Consider the following 25,601-nt stretch of genomic DNA (forward strand, 5'->3'; position numbering starts at 1 on the left):
CCGTCTGTAGATAGTGTAGATGTAAAAAGTAGTTAATGCATGCTAACACTGTGCACAAACAGGGGTAGCGTGCAGTGTTTTGCCTTCAGTAAATGCTTTGGCTACTATGGTGGACTACAATATCAGTGGTGGTCCCATGGTGGGTAATATGATTCTTAAGGTAATTTTGGACCTACCAATGCATAAGTTTAAGGAATCTGTTAAAACACATTTATTACAGCGAGGTTACTATAAAATTGATGAATTTCTTAATGACAAGGTTGCATTGGAAGCAATGAATGTTAAAATGTAAAATGTAAATTGTTGATGTTGGAAAAGAGCAACTGTTGAGTTTCTTGCCGTCTTCTTCTCGGTAGAATCTGCCTTCCGAACCGGTGGTAGAGTCACTACAAACAGACAGACTTGACATTTCAAAAGTGCTTATATTGGGCCTACTTGAAATAAATGAATTTTGAATTTTGAATTTTTATAACCTAAACTAATCTCATACTGAGACAAGACCCATGCCCTGTAGTGGACGAGTAATGAGTTTATAGTGATAAAATCGTTTTATGAATGTAGATGTACACACCAATGAACTAGACCATCTTTGGGTCAAACTTTAACATTATCGGTTCATTGGTGGATAAGTCAACTTTCAAATTAATTATTAAAGTGTGTATAAATTAGCAATTGTCTATTTATAATTAAACAAAAAGCTATTAATTTAACTTTAAACTATATTAATAGAATAATCACTACACTAAATATATATCTGTCCAATTATACTTCATCAATCAGTTTAAACCTATTGTGCTGTGGTTCCGGTATAACATTGAAATACTTCTTAAATATGGTATGTTGCTCCCTGCCTGCATATATTCTTTTTACCCATGTGTGCTCCCAGTTGGGGTCGAATTTCTCACATGTTACAATAACCTTGCCTGCCTCAATAGCGAATAGGGTACCATTTCTTCCAAAACCCACCTGAAATTAAAGAATAATAGTAAATTAGTCCTCAAAATGTGGAATTTCAGCCTCTAATTAGACCAGGGTGCCTTTCGAACTATTGTAGCTTTAGTTTTAAGTTGGTAACTATTGGAAGTTTACACACGGGAAAAATAAATGTACAGAATTCAGATTGCCTTCTAATTTGAATAAAGCAAATGATGCCTTTGACTACTAACAAACTGTAATTTTCACTGGCAGAGCTATAGAGCAGACTAAACACTTAATTAATATATAAGCACATGCTGCTGAAGTTTATAAGTGGAGCCGAACAATGTACAAACTTAATAGGGAGCCTTTCCCAAAGAATTAGCATATATTCTTTAAATATACAAATAAACCTTGTTTTGTAAAATTATTGATTTTTTGATTTGTCTGATACCTTCACAACTCTCTCTATTTATACAATCCTTCCAATCCAATAAAAAATTCAAAATTATTACTTTAACTTTAACTGTTAGCATATAACTAGTACCTTTTTTTCATTTGAACGAAAAGTTAACTGAAATCCCACACAATAGTTAATTTCTTAAGGTGGAAGTATGCTAACATGTAAGGGGTGTACAAGATTACACAATTTATTTAATATGCCAAACCAGTTCACCAATCTACACTGGGCCAGTGTGGTGAAGGTGAAGGGCCAGCATAAGCCCAAGTCATTTGGGAGCCCTGTGCCCTGTAGTGGGTCCGTAATTGGTTGATAGGATGATGATGAATATGCCAAGTGGGTTACTAGTTTCTACAGCATTGTATGGACATACAGTAAACAATATGCTGCTGATTAGATAAAATGACTTAACTATTATAGTTTTTTTTGTAGCTAGTTTGAGGTGACATATTGCCTCATTCTTTTATACACTGAGGAATAAAGTTTTAGGAGGCTGATTTCCTTTGTATGTCAGGGAATGAGTGGTGTGTATGTACACGGGTAAATTTAAATAACATATACACAGTAAATTTTGTACACTTACATTTAATCCAGGAAGAAATCGGGTTGTAAGTTGTGTGGCTAATATATGCCCAGCGGTCACATTATGGCCATCTTGCACTTTCCAGCCTCTGTGCTTTGGTCTGACTTTACAATTCGTGTTCTTCGTACTGCCTCCTGTCTTTTTACTCGCATAACGAATTGACTCTGTAAATTAGTTTAATATACCATTAGATAAGATTATGTGCGCTATTTAAACCGCATAGAATATTTTTAATACAATCTAATTTCAGGCAGATAATCATTTTTAATATAATGGAAATATTAGAACTGATGGCTTCAAGTTTCATTGGTTTAATGGTCCGACAGGTTAGGATTTAGATCTTACCAAGAAATGGTGTTTTTGTTTTGCTTGTATTTAAAATCACACTCCACGACATCTTTCAGTTTGTAAAGAAGATAATAATAATAATTCGAAATTTATTCAAGTCAATCCTTGTTTATCGAAATTTATGATCGGAATTCCAAAGCCATACAAATTTAAAATGTCATATGTCAAAAATATGTCAGTGAGTTGACATTAGATAGTTGACATTAGACGTTTTTTTCTTAATCCTTTCGCGCCGCGAAAAGACAAAGGTATATCACCGTACAGCCATATTTTCAGTGTATATTCATGTCTCATTTGACTGTAAGTCATAAAGCTATGACTTTAGTGTCTAATATTCATATTCAATCTCATTGTAGGCGTCTTAGTCTTAAATCTTCATATCTCATTTCATAATAAGGAATTAAGCCATGTCATGTCAGAGTAATTTTTCCTAATTCGGGTAATTCAAATGTCTTCAATTGTTGATGTAATTTATTCCTATACAACTTTGTAAGCTTTCGTGTTCTTTAAATCTTTGATGGTGTTAATTCTCTGATTTGTCAATGAATTGAAAGGCGGGTACCTTCGAAGCGAAAAAGCGCGCCCTCCAAATCCCATAAGTCTTCTATTCCAAACATCCACACACAATAATAATACTTTCTCCTACATGTTACCGTATTGCGCTCAGAGAGCAACTAATCGGTGTTCGGCATGTCAAGCGTGCGCGTCGCGTACGTAAGCGGCGCGCGGCGCGCTTACGTACGCGACGCGCCTTATAACCAATTATTAACTACGAGTATCAACCTCGATAAGTTCGAATCCCAATTCGCGCCTCTAACTTTTCTGAGTTATGTGCGTTTTAATTTAAATATCACTTCAACGGTGAAGGAAAACATGGTAGGTAAGGAATCCTGCATGCCTGAGAGTTCTCCACAATGTTCCCTAAGGCGTGTGGAGTGCACCAAACAGCTCTGGGCCAGCGTGGTGGACTACGGCCTCACCCCCTTTTCATTGTGTGATGAGACCCGTGCCCTATATAGTCGTATTTTTAATTAAACGAAGCCTACTGACAGTAGCTAATGTCACTTTGTAAAATAATGTTGCCATATTTAAAGTAATATTGATGCGTTCTGTTTTCTTTCAATCAGATGAATGAACAATGTGTGTAAATAGTTTATCATTTCAAAACTATAAAAGACTATTATTTCTATTTTATAATAAAATTGTATAAAAGTGCTCTGATATAAGATACTAACTACAACCAGTTTTTTGTCGGCTTCTTACAAAACGCGGCGCGGCGACTAGTGCCAACACCGATTAACGCCGCGCGCGCGTTCTCCATTTTGTTTGTAATTCGGCTTCCAACCTCTGGTCTGATAGCACGAATGCGCTCACGCTGTTTAGTTATTGTTTTTGTTAAGTTTTTCGTTACGTTGTGTTTGTGGTTGAGGCTAAAGGTTATGTTGCAAGAAATAACAAAACGTTCAAAATGGCAGAAGTAAAAAAACTTTTTGAAGAAGGACTTCAACATATCACACCGGAAAAATGGAGTAGCTGCGTGTCGTGTGAAGAAGACAAAATGTGTGGTCTCGACCACATGATCGACAATGTTTCAGACAGGCTTATAATTAATATCACCGAAAGCGATAGTGATGATTTTATATCTGATGATGAATAAAAACAAATTATGTAATAAGCGATGATTTGTTATTTTCATTGCCTACCTATAATTGTTATATTTTATACATCTATAGTTTCAACTACATGCTGTATTGAAAATAGGACATTCTTACAACTTTCCTCGCAATGTTTTCCTTAATGTTCAAAACACTCGGTATTCAGTATAGGTAGATACTATAGGAACTTTATCGTCGAAAACTCGTTGGTATGTACAAAGCACGACTAAAATTCGAACCCCGTAACCGATATCGGCAGTTCGGCACACTAACTTCTTCTTCTTCTTCTTCTTCTTCTTCTGGGCAGTTTCCGCACGTAAGCGCTTCGCTTGTTGTACGTGAAATTTCCCAATGTTGCTCGCTACTCCAGCCATTCAAGCTCGTTCCAGAATCCCAGCATGCAGCCCAGGTTGCTGAGGATTTCTGGGATAGTGGCTGGTGATCCCAGGTAGATCTCGCGTTGCTCTGTCACGCCCGTGCACTCCAGCATCACGTGCGTAGGTGTTTCATTCTTCTGCATGCATGCTCTGCAAAGAGGGCTGTCGGTGACACCTATAATGGAAAGATGTCTGTTTAAGGAGCTATGTCCTGTTATGAGTCCCACCACCTTCCTAAGTTTGCTTCTATCCAGGCGGAGTAGTTTGTTAGTTAGATGTTGGTTTAGGTTAGGGAAAGCTATTTTGGTTTGTTTACAATCTTTTGCATTGGACCAAAGTTGGGAATGCTCCCTTTGTGTTTCTTCATGTAGCCATGTTTTGTACTCACTGAACGGAATCGGTACGATCGGTTCTGGCCCTACTACCTTCAGAGTTGTGGCTTGGCGAGCTAGTGAGTCCGCCGCTTCGTTGCCTGGGTTCCCGTCATGCCCTTTGACCCACCTTAGGGTGATGTCATTAGAGGCAGCGAGTGTTTCCAGGGCGTTGTGGCAGTCGTATATGAGATTAGAGGTTGTGCTGCTGCTGGCCAGGGAACGGAGAACCGTTTGGCTGTCAGAGTTTATGATTATTTTATTGTTCATTACCTTTCTGTTTGTCATCGCTATGGCTGCAGTGGTGATGCCGACGCGCTCTGCTTGGAAGACAGAATTGTTCTTACCAAGTGGGTAGCTGATCCTCATGTTTAGCTCCGGGCATACTATACCGGATCCTGTGCCTGTTTTGCTTTTGGAACCGTCCGCGGCACACTAACTATTCACTAGTTAATCGAGGACATTTCATTCATTCAGGAGTTTTTTCAATGATTCACTTTGTCACAACACTATTTTTATTTCATCATAAACTGACAACACAGTAAACGTCAGTTGACTTCGTTTAATTAAAAATACGACTATAGTGGACCTTTTATGAGTGGATATGATGATGATGATGATGATGAAAGTCATCTCTATCTCTTCTATTCTCTACATGGCATTAAAACGAAGTCACTTTCCGCGTTTCTCTGTGTATCCGTAACTCCGGGTTTTAACCATCGTCTCGATAATTATTCACAGATTTTTTTGTATGTATTACAATATTTGAAACTAAGTTACCAAATAATAAATTAACAATATCTAACGTAGACTGAACTTGAAAATAATGTATCAGGGAATTATAGATACCTACTCTAAAACCCTTTAAAACCGCGCGATTGCGTATTTCTATATTTCTCAGTAGCTAAGTAACTCATAGATTCTAAAAATAGTGATATTTGCGACGCTATATTGAATACAGATCCTAATCCAAATCAATGTGATTGTAGGTACCGTTGGCGTTTATGGACAATAATTGTCCTTTTTAAAGTATTTAATTCTGAAAACGATCTACTTTGGAAAAATCATGATTAATGCAACCGAAAAAAAAAATTCGCGGACCAGAATCGCTCGTCGCCATATTTCGGTCCTATTGTGTTACTAAAAATCAGCTGCAAATGCTACCTTATATTAAAAATATGGAACTATGTTTGTTTTTTTATGTTTGTCTTTCATAAACGTCCTAACTTAAATAAACTTGGGCGTTAAATTTTGGCATAGAGTTATTTGAAAAGACGGAGAGTGAGATAGGCTAGATTTTATCCCAGGAATACAAACGGTTCCCACGGGAATTATAATAATAATAAGAAATAAACGTGGACAAGGAACGCGAGCTGCAGCAATATTGTTTATAAAGAAATCCAGAAAAACAATTAAAAAACAGAGTCGCTAATAATTATAAGATAAAATAATATCATGTCATTAAAAATATTGGAGAAAACTAATTTATTTCTCATATTATCTTGAAGGCACATATAATTTACTAGCTTTTGCCCGCGGCTTCGCTCACGTTAAGTTCAATTTTTAATTCGTTAATTTTTAACTAGGTACAAAGGTTTCAAAAAATGTCTTGCTGCAAATAGAAAAATATGACCGTAAATTATTTAGAAAATCATTAAGTTTTATATACATTTTCGTCCCCTATTTGATGTCTTTGGAGATGGAATATTTAAAATTTGTGAAACACGTTTTTCTTTATTTTTAATCGAAAACCTAAAATCAAATATTCATGGATGTAACTTACCTATAATAAATTGATAAATGAAGGGTTTTATACAAACTTTCAACCATCATTTACCACTCTGGTTGGAATTTCCAAAAATCCCTTCTTAGCGAATGCCTACGTTGTAATAACTATATTCTGTGTGCAAAATTTCAGCCCGACCCGTCAAGTGGTTAGAGCTGTGCGATGATAGATCAGTCAGTCACCTTTGCATTTTATATGTATAAATAGAAGATAATATCGATACCTCTGGGCTCAAAGGGCGTATAGCACAAAACGGCTACTTTTCAGGAGAGCCAAAAAACCTAAAAAATAAAACAAAATTAGCTATAACTTTTTTGTCTTAATGATTATATAAAAAGAATCTATGAGAAAAATACTTACATTTTCCTGTATTTTAAGTAAATATTATTAAATGAAGTCTAAATATAATAGTTTCCAAAATAGTTTTGCTTTACTACCTAAAAAAAACTACAAAATGTCCTTTAAACCCATAAAAAAACAGCTAACATTATTAACTTAGGCAGTAAATATAACCTAGCGTAAAAAAGTTGTAGAATATTATGTGGTAAATGATAATAGCAATGTTTAATTGTGGTGTAAATCACAAAGTTTGCATTTAAAATTGTACTTCTTTCATAATAGTAAGGGTTAAAATGAGGTGGGGGTACCCCATCCCGCCCTGATGGATTATTCCAATAACCAAAAAGCTTCTTAAAAATTAAATATTTGAAGAATTATTGTTAATAGTTTTTATTATACGTAATAAAAGGGCAAACAAGAAAGTTTTAAGCAATTTTTGGATTATTCATCTTTAGAATTATTTTCTTTTTCAGTGTTATTTTCATCTTCTTTATCTTCTTCATCAGTTTCATTTAACGTATCACAAACATTAGAGCTCCATGGAAGCTTTCTATATTCTTCATGAAATCTCTTAGGTATAGTTCCGTTGTCACAGAGACGTGTCAAATCCATGTATTTTTGTTTGTTTATGTTTAATTTAGTTGTATATAGTGGCTTAACTTCTTCCGCTTCCTGCTTTTTGTTTTCGCTTGACTTGTCCTTTGTTTTACTTTTTCCTTTGCTTTTGCCTTTCCCTTTTCCTTTTACTGATGGCTTTTCCATTAACGTTACATTTTGAGTTTCAGCTTCGTCTGCCATGGAATATTTGACAAGTATTTTTTTGGTTTTCGTATTTTTTTTTAAATGTAGCAATTCTAATCTGTTTTAGTTTTATATTTTTTAATGTGTTTGGTGTGAAAGTATTGGCAGTTAATTGATCAAAATTCAGAAAATCCGTGTGATCCATAACAATGACTTTATATGGCTTAGGTTTTTTCCGAGCGGTCTCACAGAATGTCGGCCATTGCGACGGACTCCATACAATTAATTTTTGCACTTCTCTTTCAATCGTGGCGTGTACAGAGTCAACGGGCATGTATGTATGACCAGGCAAAAGAAAATTTATTTGTATTACTTCTATATTAATTGCCAACTTTAGAAAATAGTTAATAGTGGACAATACAGTTTTATTTTTATTTTGGCCGCTACAGGAGTCACAGTATAAAATAATGTTTTTTATGCCAATTCTATCTTTGTCCTCTAAGTACTTTAAAAGACAAGAGGCAATTTCATTGCTTCCTCGTTTACCGTCACTCTCTCCCCAGTTATAGCAGTAAACTTCCTGTGTGCCGCTTTCGTAAAATGTTAAATTATACACCGCATATTTTCTTGAATAATATAGTAACATACTTTGACCGTGCGGCGTGCTTAAAACTTTTTGCAAATCGAAACTACATGTAATAGTTCCATTATCAAAAGACTTCAAATTTTGATGTTTTTTAAATCTTTTATAACTTGCTTTTTTTTCTTTTATGTGATAGTCAAATAATTCTTTATCTTTTTCACTCATTGTGTCCATAATATTATGTTCCGCTCTTGTGCATATTACACATTTGTCTTTTTTAGGAATGTGGAAACTAATATTATATTCATTAAAAATGTTTCTAAACATATTTTCACTAACAGTGTCTTCATTATTGTTTATGTTTTTTTTATATATCTGGTACAAATTAGACACGTTCTTTAATTCTTGAGGTAGATACACTCTGTTTGTTCTTTGTCTATTGTAATGGGATGGCACTGCAGGTAACGATTCAATAAATTCCTTCACTTTAAGCTTAGCATCATCAGTATATTTTTGTGGGGCATTAGGTTTGCGCTTATCTATTTGAGCCGTATTCTCGATAGCACGTGACATTGTATAAGTCAAGTATTTTTGAGTAATATTTAAGGTATCTAACAAAAACTTTTGACAAACTTTTTGATGATCCTCGCCATTGTTAATGTAATATTCGTAAGATGCATTTCTTCGCAAGGCAGGGCTATCGGTATTCTTCCTTCTTTTTATTGGAACTGTGTGACAACATCGTACTAACCAATCGCGCCTCCTTTGAGAATCTAAACTCCAGAAGTGTGCAAATAGCGACTGACGTCTCTTTTCTGGTATATCATAGCATCCTCTGCTGCATTTGCCCTTCATACATGGATTATGTTAAATTTCTTTTTCGGGAACGATTTTTCCACTTCTGTTTTCGTAAGACTTTCCCTCTACCTTTAATTTCTTGATGATCTTGCGTTTATTTTCTGGCTTTTCTTTTTTTTTAATTTCTACATGAGAGTTTTTCTTAACTTTCTTAATTTTTCTCTTCCTTATATCCATTTCTTCTTCACTACTACTTTCAGATTCTTTTTTAAACGGAACATTGAGAAGAGCAGCCAGTTAGGCGCTATGTTGAAAGAGAAAGCAATATCTTATTTATCCTTGTGATAGTGTTGAGTAAACATTTGTAATTCTTTTTTAATACAAACCATAACTACATGAAAATAAGGGCTAAAAATGTTGTATTAAATAGTAAAAGACAAAGTAAACTTTAGTGTGAGGAAGTAAAGAACAAAATGAGGCAAACAAAAAATTATGTTTAATTGTTTTTTAGGTAGTAAGGTACATTTAAATTGTTATTATCTTTTAATATTTAGGGCGTGAAGAACAGTTGTCAAATGCAATGTGCTTTACACCCTAAAATCAGGAAATACTTTATGCATTTTCAATAGTTTCGAGGTAGTATGGTACAGTTGCTGATTATGTTGAATGGTTGTAAAGAACAATAATGAGAATTAATGCGTTATACGCTTTAATACTCATAATTGGATTTCTATACAACCTAGGACATTTAAAACTTGCGTAGTAATGTAATTTACAGCCCGATTTCCTGTTTCATTTTGGTTTAGCAGCCCAAAATAGATGGGGCGTAAAGAACATTTTTGTGCGAATTTGGCAACTTCGCATATACCAATCGATAGAGAATGAAAAACTGAATACGATGGTATTATTAACTCCATATGCCCCAAAATGTGCTTTACGCCCTTTGAGCCCAGAGGTATCGATATGTATAGTATATAAAATACCTATGTATAGAATTTGCTCCAGTTTACACGCTTTGATTTTTTTTTTCAAGGGAACTGTCTTAAGTTTGCTTTCTATCTTCAACGTACTTAAGTAATACTTTTCAAGGCAAGGTCGACTAGCTACATCGAGATATACCTACAATTTGTATTCATTCTGCCTACTGTGGTCGGTGATAATATGCAAAAGAGAGATAAAAATCTTCAGTAAATACCTGCCTACCTATTATAGTCGCTTTTTTATGAAGACGCAACTTCATCCTAATGGCCCATTCACAATCTCATGGTCAAAAGTCAAAGCGCATCGTGTCTAAAAATTTTAAATTTCACGTAAATGTAGCATTTTGTACCTAAGAGTTTACAACTGCGAATACTGGGTAAGGCCGATCGTGAGCATTAGACATAAGTAATTGGTCTTACTCATCTTAGTTCTTGGATGCAAACGTTGTATAATTCTGCTAAGGTCACTATAATGACCGACTTGGAGGTTTTAAGGAGCACTTGGCATCAGAGCAGTTGATTATGAAAAACACTAGATTGATATTATATTGATGACGAAATCGTGGCAAAGTTCTGGTACGATGTCTCGTAGAAAACGAAAAGGTGTAGGTAGTAGATACTAGGTACCTTTTGTGCCACTACCTATAAAAACAATAGTTTTAATATTACTGCCCTTAATAGATAAGCCCGCTCTTAGACTTCAACACCACTTACCATCAGCTGTTAAGGCAGTCAAGAGCTAATTTGTAATGATAAAAAATAGTAATTATTATATCCGTAAAGGTAAGCATACCTACCTACTACCTATTAAACAAATACCAAAAACTTTTATAAGTTTACAGAAATAATTTATCTAATAAAAGATTTACTCCTAAAGGTGTGAAACGAAGGTTTGAAATCTCCGTTTCACCTAGTCCGTCCGTTCGTCCTAGATTTTAGAGATTTTTTTAGAGGATGCCAAAAAAACAAACCTTACTTCTAAATTCAAATTTTTCTAAAAAAACTCATTTAGTCTTCTAATCGAAATTAAACGTAGGCTACGCAGCGAACGAAAAAAACATAGAAGTCGCTCTTTCTAACAAATTGACATTCATAATGGGTACCTATCAGTTTATATGCCAGTTCACATGACCAGCGAGCTAAATGAATGCGAGACACACTTCATAAGCCACTCCTACCGAGGCTATGCTATTTTCGAGCAGTACTTATGCTTCTATGTTTTTTACCTTTTTAATCCTATAGGTGCTAGTTTGAACTTTTTCGTGTATTAGACAAAAAAGAGTATTCAGTATAGTATTATTTACTACTTACTTTATGCATCTTATCAAACAATGTCCGTTATTACAAACAGATATTTAAATTTTATTCATTTTTATATGCAGATTAATTATCAAATTACTGAGACTGTTACATATAAATATATGATAACAAAAATTTAATTCTGAATTCTGTCATCAGTAACACGTATTGCGCCTCGCGAAGCGGACGCATACCGAAATTAAATTAAACATTGTTCCCATCGTCATATAGATAGTTTTGTAAGCAAACATGATTGCAATTTTGCTGTTTATCATTTTAGTTATTATAATTTTGACATCCTGGATCATTTTGGTGAGAGATTGTGGAAAGTTCAATGTTCCCGGTCCCCGACCTCTACCCTTAGTCGGCAATGGACACATGTTCGTCACAAAACCATCAGGCAAGTTTGAAAATCCTATTAATATAGTAAAACCCAATAGGTATTACAAATATTACAGCCCTTTAAACTAATATTACTTTAATTATTTCTGTTTGTAATCTACAACCTGGTTCGGAAAGCATATTCTGCCCAGAAGGGGCGCCAAGAAACTCAGTAGTTGTTATTTTTCAACATCAGCATTTACAATCATTTTTCTATCTTGCGGGAGTTGAAAGGCGAGCTGGCTGCTTCCAAGCTACCTTGTTATTAATATGATACTACGTCTCCAGTATAGTGTATAATCTTTGATACTACGTAAGCGGCTTGCGCGAAGTATGTACACGTTTTTACAACTGGCGCGGGCAGAGGTCATGGCTCGGGAAATAGGCGGGTTCTTTATTCCCGCCAGGGCTAGCGACCAGTGCTGGTTTCTCTGGAAAAACTGTTTACATGAGCCAATGCTGGCTTGGCTTCCAACCATGCTTAAGCCACAGAATAACTGATTGCATAGATAATAATCAATTTATTAATACTCACCAAATTGTATGGTGCTAAAGAATTATATAATTACGGACAGCTAGTAATTCGAACTTCGTACCGCGGATAATTTTTTTATGAATGCTATATTTTAATACTTATTATCCTATTCCGGTATAAGAGAAATCCAAAAAATTAAATATCATAAAAATTGGTCTAGCCTTTCATGAGTTATAAATGGGGTAACTAACACAACTTTCTTTTATATAAATATAGATAATGTTCTGCGATTTTTATCTCTCAGTTCCAATGGGAACGAGAGTTAATAGCAATCTGAGATATAGCGAAGCGTGGCCTGATTCTACAGCTAATCTACACTATTACTTATATTACACCAATACTAATATTAGATTTTATTATTAATATTATGATGGGGAAAGATTTATTTTGTCGTTGTGTTTGTTTGTTTGATTAATTCGACACTGCTTAGCTACTTGATGTTTGTCACACATGAATTGCATCCTGGAGATTGATAAAGGATAACATGATTCCCTTAAAATCTGGTAAAATTGTCTTCGGGATTCAAAGAAAAGTATTTGTTAGGTTTGTGCTTGGCTTGACAGCTTAACTTAATGAAATATCGCATAGAAATACTTAGTTTGCATTCTGGAGATGGCCATAGAATACATTTTATCATGGAAAAATAAAAGGTTTTAAAACCCAAAATAAACGCGGACGAATTTTGGCTTAGGGTTTCTTCTTAGGGTAGTTCTTAGGGGAGTTTCTTATTTTTTTTTATCACTACCTCTTGAACACAATGGCACAGTGGTGAGCTTTATGGTCTTATAAGTGGGAGGTCCCGGGTTAGATCCCAGGAGCGGTGAAATTTTAGAAATTTATAACTTCTCTAGTCTGGTCTGATGGGATGTTTTGGCCCTACCAAGTTACCATCCGACCGACAAAGACTTGCCGCCAAGACAAGCAGAAACCCATTAGGGTTTAACCGTTATACCCATCACAGATTAGCCCACTACTTGGACTGCATCATCACTACCAGTTGAAATTGAAACCAAGGGCTGACGTGGAAGTGGAATAAAATAAATTAAAAAAAAGAAGTTGCGTGCATACCTACGAAAGTTTGTGTATAAAAATTTATATCAGTAGGTAGGTACCTAAATTTTAGCTGTAAATAATATTACGTCCACACCTTATGACAAATTACTAATTAGATAGGTAGAGTTATGATGAATAGATAAATATATAATCATTAATTACATACCTTCATGACGATGACGCTGTAAATATTTGTTTATGTTTCATTAGAGAGAATATTTTTAGGGTTCCGAACCTCATAACGGAATCCTTGGATTACTCCGACGTCTGCCTATCTCTATATCCTTTCGACTGTTGTGAGAAATGATAGCGTAAATAGAGGCCTGCTTCCAAGCAACCTTGTCGTTTTGAAATTCATCAATCTTGTAGTAATATGTATATGTGTTTAATACATTGTTAAAACTTAGACCAAGTTAAATCCAATACTACCTTCGATATTAGATAATTAAAGTATTATATATACCCATCCCCAAGTAGATATTTCTGTACTTTTCTCAGATAATTCGCAAATATAACTAATAATAATATTACAATGTATGTCCTTTGTCGCACTAGTTTGTCATTAGTGGCTTAATCTATATATATAAAAGAGAAAGTGTTGGGTATGTTCCGTATAGGCTCCGAAACGGCTGGACCGATTTCAATGAAACTTTCAGGGAATCTCCGGATTGACCTGGCGAGTGATTTTGTAAGTAGTTGTAGTTGTGTAGTTTGGTGACGATCGGAGCACTCCTATTTTTGAACTGTCAAACTGTCAAATACAGTTTTTATTTACTATGATGATATTCTATTGTTGGGTGTACATGGGTGTAGATAATGATCTTCACCCGCTCGAGAAGAGAATAGAAAAGAATGAATACGGAGAGAAATAAACGATTTAATATTAATTAGACTTAAATTAAAAATTTAATGATGTTAGTTTATTGTTTAAATAAAATAAAGCAAAATCTAGCCCGGCGAAGCGGGCTGGGTACGCTAGTATAATATATAATACGTTGGACGATCACTCACTTATGCAGACACAGACAGACAACAGAGTGATCCCACAAGGGTACATACAAAAATCAGTTTTTTTTAACTCTACACATTATGTTGGTATGAAGTTATATGCATACCTACGCTTCAAAGTTCCCTATTTGAATGAGCACTTGGCTTAAGCCTTGACATTTAACCTTTATTCAATACCGGTACCAGCTAAATCATCTTTTTGCTGTTGGAATTCAAAACAAACCAAGTTTTAGTGCATTGAAATAACATTTATAAAATTTGCAAAAAACTCTTGCACGAACACGCGGTTCTCGTCGCACGCGGGACGCAAACTTAGAACCGCTAAGGACACTGGTGGTAGCGGCGTTGTGTGTGTTACGCCAATTTTGAAGCGTAAAAACTGGCGTCCACTCACGTGCAGTCGGTTGCTACTGTCGATCGCTATGACTCATTTGCAACGGTAGTTTGCACAGAAAGTTCGTGCAAGAAGAATACCCCAGTAACTTATGCATATCGCTGGCACTAAATTGTGCAAGTAGACTGTGCCTGGAACAGGGAACTTGTAATTGAAGCTCTTGCGAGTAACTTGGACCGGCAACATTAGAGGTAAAATAAATACTTTAAACTGCTTAATCGCATGAAGTGTCTAAACGACTCTTCAAGAAACACTACTAAAGTGGAGTGGTTTTGATAATTCTGTGGCACTGGATATATAGTTCCAAAGCAATGCTTTATTTTCCTGTGCCTGTGGTGTGGTGACAAGTCAGTCATATGGGGCCTTCCCTTTTTAAGGAGAAAAAAATGAAACAAGGTTTTTTTAACAAAAAGTAAACGCAACTTCGGCATAAAATGTAAATAAATGTTTGTATAAATCAAGCTTGAATACTAGGCTACACCTAGATTCCAGTCCAGTTCCTGCCGTTTAGTTGCGTAAACATTGCATATTTATGCGTACTTAGGAGTAATCGCGGTTGCCGAAAGTCTTCGTCAGATCTACTCGTACATGAAATTTAAATGGCACTATTTCGAATTCAAACAAAAAGTGGGAAAAACCAACCATATGTGTGGAGTTATGCCCGAACATTAGAAAATAAATCAACATTTGAATTTTATAGGTCAGTTAAGAGTATACTGATCTTCCTACTTACTTTTAAACCAATAAGTTGACCTTATCCCAGATTACATATTGATTGACTTTAATAAAAATCTATCTCAGATATAAATTTTTTTTTTGAATGACATAGTAACATATACTAAACTGATCATACCTAGGTAGTTATATCTTCATGTTAATTGCTAACCTAGTCACGCAATAATTATTAATGCGCAATTGTATACCTATTTCTCATTTCTCTAGCCATCTCCCGGCGTTTCACTTGCAAAGAAATTTCATATTAAAGCCTAATACGAACCGGTCGGGTACTTTTCTCATAGACGTCCCATCCCATCCCAATCAGCTTTTTTTTAACAAATATAATTGCGATTGTGAAATCAATCATGTTATAAGTTATAATTTTACATTCTGATATATTTTGGTAGCAAGAGTGCAATATTCCTGGACCTCTTCCATTGCCTTTACTTAGCTTCGTACAAAATTACATCATGACTAGGCCATAAGGCAAAGGTACCACTTTCTCATAGACGTAAAATCCCATCCCACGATGCGACGCATCAGAGCGGTCATTATATTTTTATTTATTACCTACCCACCTAACTTGGTAACCATGGGATCAGGGTCTTTTAACCGCCATAACAACACTACTGGGTAACACATGTAGACAAAAATCTTTAAAAATACTTTTTGCAATAAGCACCGTAAGTACAGTGGCGTGCACTGAGTTATTTACCAGGGTATGCATACACCAGGCAGTTTGCATCAAATTGCAAAGAAATCCTCCTCCTATACGAGAAAAAAAAATCCCACTCCTATACGAGTTATATCTGAATTTTAGGGTAGGCAGTGCATTTGTACATGTTTGAAGTGAACACCACTGCGTAGGTACCTATTTACTTTCAAGCACTTCATACGTATACAAATAACAAAACTGTTATTTAAACATTACAAACAAACATTTCAATTTATTTATCTTTATAGATGATAGTATTTTGAGCTTTATAAACATCAAGTTCTAAATGCTCTTATCAGTAACGCGTGATAAATCACGCAAAGTGGTCGCATCCTTTTTGTTATTAAAGTTTTTCCTTTTTTTAATTAAATTTAATATCAGAAAGTGAAGCTTTATAATTTTTTTTGGCAAATATGATTACGATTGTGATATCAATCATGTTATTAGTTATAATTTTGACGTCCTGGTTTATTTTGGTGAGAGACTGGCAAGAGTGCAATATTCCTGGACCTCTTCCCTTGCCTTTACTTGGATTCGCACATAATTTGATCATGATTAAGCCATCAGGTAAGTTTTCGTATTTACTTCCGGTTCCTCTCTGATGCGAAAAACATCTGCCTTGCAATCTTACACCGACATGGTAAACTCCATCCTGAGTGACCTCAAGCGATTCAACACTACTTAGTAGATTATAAATTTGACAATTTAACTTATAACTCCGACATATTATAACCGATTTAAATAATTATTTTAAAACTATAGAGGTATATGTTTATATACTATGTTTTTAATTTTGCCCAAACTTTGTGTAGATCTGATGAATGTGATTGGAGATAGAGGACATAACTCCTCAGCAGACAGCAGCAACCTGAGGGGGTTGCTGCTTTAAGGCTTAGCGATACTGAATACTTGATTTTTTTAGAACAAAGTACAACTAAATTGAATGCCACATCCAAAAAACAAAATCAAACGCAGACGAAGTCGCGGCCAACAGCTAGTAATTATTATAAGTGTATTTTATCAATGTGTATAGGAAGAACAGCCTGGCCGATGTATCAAATCGCAGAAGCAGGGCAGTACTTTTTGAAAAACTGTTAATTATAAGCATATAAAATAAGATAATGTAAGAAAACTGAATTAAAAAAAAACACTTAATGTAACGAAGTAGTTTTGTATTTCATCAATATCTGTGGCCCGCGACTTCTTTCGCGTTTATTTTGGGTTCTTAAGAATACCGCATGTAGGAAAGATTAGCGGCCAAGCGCTCGGTTAGGTAACAAATCCGTTTGTTTTTAAATATTACCATCAGCTTTTAAATATTACCCTATGTCTATCTGCAGGGTGCAAGCTAAATCTGTGCCAAATTTCATGAAGAGCGGTTTGACGGTTAGGCCGAGTATAGGTAACAGAAAAAAAAACAAAGGAATAGAGACACCATTTCACATTTATAGTGTTTAAGTATGGCTTATTACGGTAGGTAATAGTGAAAATTGACTAATTATGATTACATTTGGGCAAACTTGTTTGGAAAATGCTTCTATAGAGTTGTTTTGAAATCTAAATACCGCGGCCCCACTTGTAAAGCCTTGCTAGTAACCCAATTGAATTTTAACGAAGTATATTCCATAGAATATGTATATTATAAAGTTAAGATATAAAAATTTAGAATTTCGATAGCCAAATTGTCAAATAGAGAATCCTCGAATTACAATAAAGTGTTTTAAAATTAAAATTTCATTTATTTATAAGCACTTTTTGAACGTCAAGTCAGTCTGTTTGTAGTGACTCTAACACCGGTTCGGTAGGCAGATTCCACCGAGAAGAGCCAGCAAGAAACTCATTCGTCAACGTTTAATTATTTACAGAGGACAATAAAAAATAATCATTAAAAATGGGGATCTAATTCGTTCTCTACGAAAGGGAGGCTGAAGCGCTAACCACTAGACTGCCACCTTTATTTACTCGTAACTGTTTCATTACAGGATTCTTGCCACTGCTTCACAGATTCAAAATGGAATACGGAGATGCATTTCGAGTGCATTTGTTTCATAATCCATACGTAATTTTATCACATCCGAAATACGTGGAGGTAAGATGTTACACGTTTTCAATAACTAGTTGTCGCCCAATGGACAAATTTTGATTAGGCTTCAATTGCCAAAGACTGTACTTCTATTATCACAGATTTGGCCAAGGCACTGCCATTGGCACTGTTAATTGCATAATTAAAAAAAAAATTAGTATTCTGCATTACCAGTCCACTACAGGGCACGGGTCACCTCCCACAATGAAAAGGGGGTTAAGGCCGTAGCCCACCACGCTGGCCCAGGTGGATTGGTGCACTCCAGACACCTTTGAATACATTATAGAGAACTGTCAGCGTGCAGGTTTCCTTACAATGTTTTCATTCCCTTCCTTTACCTTCCTTTTCCTGACCTTCGAACCAAGTATTATTTTATTTACTTAAAATAAAAGGAAACAACTTTAAAAAGTTAGAGGTCCGTGCTGGGATTGGTACTAGGCCCCCCGAAAGTGAAGTCAAGTTTTTAATAAGACTCAATTAATAAATCTTAAATCCATACGAAAATTGAAAATTATGAAAATACAAACACAAAATACCTCACCTTGTGGCAAAAACCATAGACAAGGTTAGGTTAGGTTTTATAAGTTGCGTAGTGAAAATCGATTGATGAAAGATAAATGTATGCCTAGGAATCTTCCATGATTAGGCGTTACTTACTTAGGCATTGTCCGACGTTATTGCCATTGCTAATTATGTTTTCTTTCGCAGCCCTTAGTATCTCACAGCGAGTTGATCACAAAAGGCCGATCGTATTCTTTCCTTCGGCCATGGCTTGGGGACGGGCTCCTGACATCTACAGGTAATAAGGCTTAGGTATACTTTTTATTTTTGAAGTTATACTTCTTTTGGCGCGTTATGGAAAAATGATGAGAGTAAATTTTTACGATGCGCGCGCACACCGTCGCAAAAAACAGACACCTTGAAGTTAGTTATAAGGTTTGACAGAGTACACTTTCAATTGTCAAAGTCAGCGGGCTCATTCCCGTGATTTAATTATAAAGAAATAAATATATATACTACGACAATACACACAACGCCATCTAGTCCCAAAGTAAGCGTAGCTTGTTTTATGGGTACTAAGATAGCTGATGAATATTTTTTTATGAATATAATACACATAAATATTTATAATATACAGATAAACACCTAGCACTGCAAAACATTCATGTTCATCACACAAACATTTTCCAGTTGTAGGAATCGAACCCACGACCTTGGACTTTAATTATGTAGGAATATTTTTTTTGTGATATTTAGAAAAACTCTTTTTAACTAGATAACGCGTTATAATAAAACTTTCAATGTATCAAATACCTTTTTTCTTTTGTTAGTGACGTTTTTTCTACAAACAGAATATCACAGAGATAAAATTTTTGAAAAGATATTTATCTTGTTACGAAGTATAACTACTAACGCGTGTACATAGTACACACCCTTTTTTTATGGTCCACACATATCAAATATATATATCGGAAGAAAGGGAAATTCCAAAAGAGCAATATTTTTATTTTGTTATCCACGACGTACCTACTTATAAATTATATGGTTTGTACGTATAATTTATGATGCTCCGTGCGTAAATGAATAAGGTTAAGAAAACGAGGAGCTTTAAACCCACTACAATATAGACTGGCGGGCTTTATCATATAGGTACCAATTTTAATTAACGGATTATAGTGCTAGAGATACGGTTACAGCAGATTGCAATTTCCTAGCTCTGAACTGGTACTGGAATTTTGTAACAAATAAACTCACCAACTAAAAGTCAACCTATCAATACGGACTTAACCCCTTCTCATTGTGGGACCCGTGCCCTATAGTGGGCCGGTAATGGGTTGATATGATGATGATGATGAAACCTCAACCGAATATTTTTTGGCCTTATCCGGCAATCGACCTCAGGGCTTCGTTATCTGTATGTAGTCAAACATGCTAGCGCTTGTATGGTGTCTTGTTTAGAAGGTAGCCTTTGAATATTTTAAAATCATACAATTGAACATTTTTTTATACTAAATTATACTTTAAATGCAGAAGGTTGTCTGATTGTTTGTTTGTTTGTTACCATGGTTATTATAACTTTGTTGTGGTTTGTATAGTTATTTTTGTGTCTCCTTACAGCAAGAAAACGATTTAATCAATCAAACTTATTTAGTAAACGCTCGGGTCACTAATGTTGATAGCTTCTGCCCCTGTTATCAATACGAGGAAAATTTAAACTAAAATCCATAAACCTAACTAATAGCTGGAGAAAACTGATATCGTATATTTATATTTTTCCTTCATCACAAATCCATACCTACTCATATTATAATTAATGTGAAAGTGTGTCTGTTTATTTGTTACGTGCGTTCTGCTGAACCATACTTGATGAAATTTACCATATATGTAGATTGTAGCTGGCATCTTGGGGATGGTTACCATGATACATTTTATCCCTGATACCTAATGGTTCCAGCGGGATTAAAAAAAACGTGGACGAAATCAAGTGCTAGTGCTAATTCAAAATAACTTTCATCAATCATCATAATTATAATTATGTCGCGCATAATAATATATTTATGTTTAAGGGTGCATAGGAATATTACATAAGGAATCAACCTTTATACATATAAACTAATTCAAAACATTTTTATGACAAACAAATTGAAGATACAAGACCGACACACGCATAGTTTCTACGCTACCCGACGCGTACCTTTATAAAAGATTAGCGTTTCAGTTTCACAGATAAGTCTCAGAGAAAGTAAAAAAAGTGCCTTTAGAGGCCTGTAAAGCGTGTGAAGTAATATTTAGGTTTTCATTTATACAGTGTTTATATGTTCATCTTAAGTATCATGTAATAAGAGTAGGTACCTTACATATGAACAATTAAACACTAACACTGCGCAGACACCTTATGTTGCCGACACCGGACCCGGACACCGGTAGCTTGTTACCGTCACACAAAGCCGTAGTTGCTGTCAATGGTTGCCTGTTCGTTTGTTTGTTTCCCTTTCGTTAACACCCTAACTAAGCAATCAATCAATTAAGGGCAATTTTTCGGCCCAGAGTTAGTTGGAATGACGGAGAGTAACATAGGCTAGTTTTTAATATTTAAAGTATCTTTTACCTTTCCGCCTTTAGGTTTTAGATGGAGGACCACTCGGAAATTCTTGACACCGGCATTTCATTTTAATGTTTTGCAAAATTTTTTACCCGTTTTTCTCAAAAACGAGAAGATATTAATAAAGAAACTGCAAAATTACGCCGATGGAAGAGCCTTTGACGCGTTCCCAATCATTGCGCTGACTGCTTTAGATAATGTTACAGGTTAGTTTAATATAAATATTATAAAATATCGCTTATATATAGCCCCCACTTCCTACTGAAAATATAACAATTAAAATTTTCTAATAGAAGTATAACCAATAAAATAAAATAATGCCAATTATTTTACAAAGCTAGAGAGTTATGCGCCACCAAAACTATCTGGCATTCATTAAATACTATTATTTCACTTTAAAGCTTTGTTTTTCCTGGCTGTATAATCTCAACTCTCATAAATACTTCTCTGTAGCTCGTGCGAAATCGGAATGCTCGAAGGTCCCCCCAACCTCTTTTCTTTTTCATTTTTCTTTGCCAGCCATTTTTAGGTATAATTTTATATGTTTTTTGTTTGTTTTGTACGTGTTTTTGTGATGGGTACCATTAGTACTTAAGTATAGAACATTAATAAAAAAAAATAAGCCATCCATACCACGATTCTGGAGTTTTGAATTTGCTATTGCGTTAACATTCAAGGAGAAAATTTCAGCCTTTATACTAAGCAAATACTAGTTCTGCCTATGATATAAGAGGTACGAGCATACTTGAGTTAAAATTGTAATACTTGTTACTGAGATTTCGAACTAGTGTTAATTTTAAACCTAAATGTAAGGTACATACAAAAATCTTTACAGAGTCAATAATGGGGGTATCTATTGAAGCTCAAACCAACAGTGAATCCGAATATGTAAAAGCAATTGAAACGTGAGTACTGTTTCTTTTATCTTCTATTTTTTCAAAGCATTTAAGCGGTGTAGCATACGTATTTTTACTTATCTCTGATATTTTAGTGTCGCCAAGATTGTATCGTTGAGAATGAGAAATCCCTTCGCAGGAGAGGAAACAATTTTCAGGTTACTTCGACATAAAAAAGCTCAAGATGAAGCCTTGGGTGTTCTGCACTCTCAGACGCAGAAAGTGATAAAAATGCGACGAGAGGAATTAAAAAATGTAAACAAATCTGGAGTCAATGAACAGAGTGATAATGGTATACCAAATTTGAGAACTTATGACAAATACACGTAAACAAGATATCCTGATTCCTATTTTTAATTGGGGACTACTATTCGTTGGTATTTAAATATTTAGGCTAGCGCTTGGCTACAATAATACTTGATTATAAGTTATGCAGCCTAAGATAAGAGCGCTCTTGACTGATAAAATATATGAAATATATGATAGCGAAAAAGATGCCTATTCTCACTTGATTTCAAATCAAGTATGACCTATTGTATAGAAGCGGGCGTTTCTTTGCGGAATTCCATGATATATTATGTAAATGAAGCTAAACTTGCTATACTCCGCTAAAAAAAAAAAGGAGAATGTATACGGTGTAATTTATAATTTCACTCACACACACTTCACCAAACAGGTCCTCGGCAAAGTACCCTCTTTGAAACATACATCAAACGTACATATCTGTAAAACGCTACTTAACCTTCAAAAACTCTAGTTTATTCACCAAACATGGCTACTGCCTTGATACCTATTAACACTATACCGCAAAATACAATACCACAAACGCTTCCAAATCGAACTAACTGCTTGAAATCTATATAGGTGACTAATCCGAAAGTTTAGGTTAACTCTTATTTTATTTTAGGTATTAAAAATAAGCACGACTTTTTGGATTTGCTCTTATTATCAACGATCGACGGAAAAAAAATCGATGACCAACACGTAAGAGAAGAGGTTGACACGTTTATGTTTGAGGTAAGCCAATCATGACGCCTACCTACTTCTTTAATCTTTAATTTAATCTTATGCTGTTCAACTCTGACGCTCTAACTTTATAAACATCTCATCTCATCTCATGACTCTGACTCTCTACCTTTATAAACATGATTCTAGGCCACCGCTTCGCCTAGGTTACTAGCATAATAATTAGGGTTTTAATGCCCACAATTCTTGAAACAACATACAAATAGGAATAGAGAGTAGGTAATAAGTAAATGGATCTTGCCTGACACGCCATCTTGTGTCTTGATGAAAACAATAAAATTGTACGTCGCGTCCATGTGGTCAATGGTGACCTTCTCAGTTCTGTGTTGCAGTAGGTATCTGCCACGTAATACTGAACGCTGATTTTCAGTAGTGACACAAGGTGATATAAAATTAAGTAAAATTATATATTTTTGGTTGTATGGCTTTAAAGTCAGCGATGATAGCGGCCGTATAGTCGGCTGGTAAAGGATGATGATATATTTTAAAAACTTATACGTCTATAAAGATGACACCATAAAAATAATAATATAGGTCTAAACAGACATATTGTCCATTCTGTTCAATATCTCTCAAATCTTGGCATCAAGACTACTAGGGCTAATACCATCCTTTATTTCAAAGAAAAGATTCTTATCATTCGGAACGAGAGGTCATCATCATCACCATATCAACCCATCACAGGCCCACTACAAAGCAAGGGTCACCTCCCACAATGAGAAGATGTCAAGGCCGTAGTCCAGTCTACGCTGGCCCAGTGCGGATTGGTGGACTCCAAACACCTTTGAGAACATTATGGAGAACTCTCAGTCATGCAGGATTCCTCGCGATGTTTTCTTTCACCGTTGAAGCAAGTGATATTTAAAGTTCTTTAAACGCACATAACTTGGAAAAGTTAAAGGTGCGTGCTGGGATTCTAAATCGGCCGAAGTGAAGTCTAGGGTAACTGAGCACACACCACTACTACTACGAGAGGCCATACTCCGACTTAAATATTTTATCATAATTATTTTTCAGGGTCATGATACTACGACGTCCGGTATCTCATTCACTTTGTATTGTCTGGCAAAACATCCTGAGATGCAAGAGAAAATTCTTGAGGAACAAAGAAGAATACTTGGCCAAAATTTGGATAGGGATCCAAGCTATGTGTGAGTTTAATAAGTAGTATTTTTATGGCTGGTTTCGCCATCTTCTTCTAAGTGTCGGATAGCCTGAACGCAAGTTTTGTCCCTTTTTTATGTCAATTAGTGACAAAGTCAAAACGAGTAAGCCCTCCGAAACTTGTAGGTTTTTTAATTATAAGTACCCGATAACATATTTAATCAATATATACCTACCCACCCCTTTTAGAGTTACATACAATAAAAAAAAAATTTAGTTACGAATGTGGAACTTTTGGTAGAGTATTTTTTATGCGTAAAATAACGTGTGCAAGATTTGCCGCATGGAGAAAACATAAGTATAACCGCGAACTTCTTCGTCGAATTAATAAGTAAATTAAAGTGCTCCTAGCCGCAAAGTAAGTGTAGCTTGTGTTATGGGTACTAAGATGATTGATGAATATTTTTATGCATAATACACACACAACATAAATACTTAAAATATAGTTGTGGGAATCGAACCCACAGCCTTGGACTCAGAAGGCAGGCAGACACTTGTAAGATGTATTTCTTTACAATTTTTATAATGTATTGCCTAGCGACATTCAATACCTATTCTTACAGAGATCTCAAAGAGATGAAATATTTGGAGCTAGTTATCAAAGAGAGTCTACGAATGTATCCGTCAGTGCCGCTCATAGAAAGGCTAATGGTTAAAGATACTGGTAAGGTACTTGTTCCTTTTTTTTAACTTGCGAGGTAGGAACTCACCTACTTAGTCGTTCCTACCTAAAAGTCCTTATTTTATTAATCCCAAATAGACTATTGCAAGCGAAAGGATCGTGATTCAAAGCGACTCGGTGAGTAGGTAAGGATAGTTTTAAAAAAAGAAGAGAAACTATATTATAATGATTCAATTAAGTCACTGACCCCTAAGATACAGGATTTCCTAGTTTAGGGTTCCGGATTCCAAAGATTTATCGTACTGAGTTTTTCTTAAAATTTTTTTTTTACTTTTTATTTCTATAACTACAAACTATATAGAATATATAATTTACTCTACGCCTTGATAAAATGTCGGCAACCTTCATATAAGTATCGCAGGTATCGAACAAGTTCAAAAATCGAGAGTTGTTATTTTGAAATAAGAACCTTGACTAGGTTTTTATTCTTTGTGGTAAATACAGATTATCGTAGACTATAGAAAAACGTAATTATGGATGCAAATACATAACTAATTATCTTACAATGCACTATCAATAATAATTAACGGCAACTAAGATAGTTAATTAGACTTCTCATATTAGCTTATTCTCGCTTATAACACGTTTCAAGGCACTTACCAGCTACCA

General features: G+C 35.1%; 2 protein-coding genes across 4 annotated transcripts in view; one reads left to right on the forward strand and one right to left on the reverse strand.

Moving 5' to 3' along the window:
• LOC120623692 (cytochrome P450 4d2-like) overlaps positions 1-25,601 on the forward strand; it is a 32,157-nt gene that overhangs the window by 4,490 nt on the left and 2,066 nt on the right. Inside the window, exons 1-9 of one of the 3 annotated variants that reach the window (XM_039889865.1) lie at positions 11,412-11,635; positions 18,021-18,127; positions 18,830-18,920; positions 21,245-21,430; positions 22,060-22,129; positions 22,216-22,412; positions 23,028-23,137; positions 24,164-24,297; positions 24,874-24,974. In XM_039889865.1, the coding sequence (XP_039745799.1) occupies positions 11,485-11,635; positions 18,021-18,127; positions 18,830-18,920; positions 21,245-21,430; positions 22,060-22,129; positions 22,216-22,412; positions 23,028-23,137; positions 24,164-24,297; positions 24,874-24,974 (1,147 nt within the window). In that variant the 5' untranslated portion in view covers positions 11,412-11,484. Of the gene's footprint in view, positions 1-11,411; positions 11,636-16,358; positions 16,606-18,020; positions 18,128-18,829; positions 18,921-21,244; positions 21,431-22,059; positions 22,130-22,215; positions 22,413-23,027; positions 23,138-24,163; positions 24,298-24,873; positions 24,975-25,601 lie in introns of those variants that run through there. The other 2 variants (XM_039889864.1, XM_039889866.1) reach the window with 2 other exon arrangements.
• On the reverse strand, positions 700-2,460 carry LOC120623693 (39S ribosomal protein L27, mitochondrial). The gene is made up of 3 exons (XM_039889867.1): positions 2,304-2,460; positions 1,959-2,122; positions 700-966 (listed from the first exon to the last, which is right to left on the reverse strand). The coding sequence occupies exons 1-3, from the start codon at positions 2,353-2,355 to the stop codon at positions 763-765; spliced, it is 420 nt and encodes a 139-aa protein (XP_039745801.1). The 5' UTR covers positions 2,356-2,460; the 3' UTR covers positions 700-762.

This window comes from Pararge aegeria, chromosome 5 (assembly GCF_905163445.1).
Source record: "Pararge aegeria chromosome 5, ilParAegt1.1, whole genome shotgun sequence".
Classification (NCBI taxonomy): domain Eukaryota; kingdom Metazoa; phylum Arthropoda; class Insecta; order Lepidoptera; family Nymphalidae; genus Pararge; species Pararge aegeria.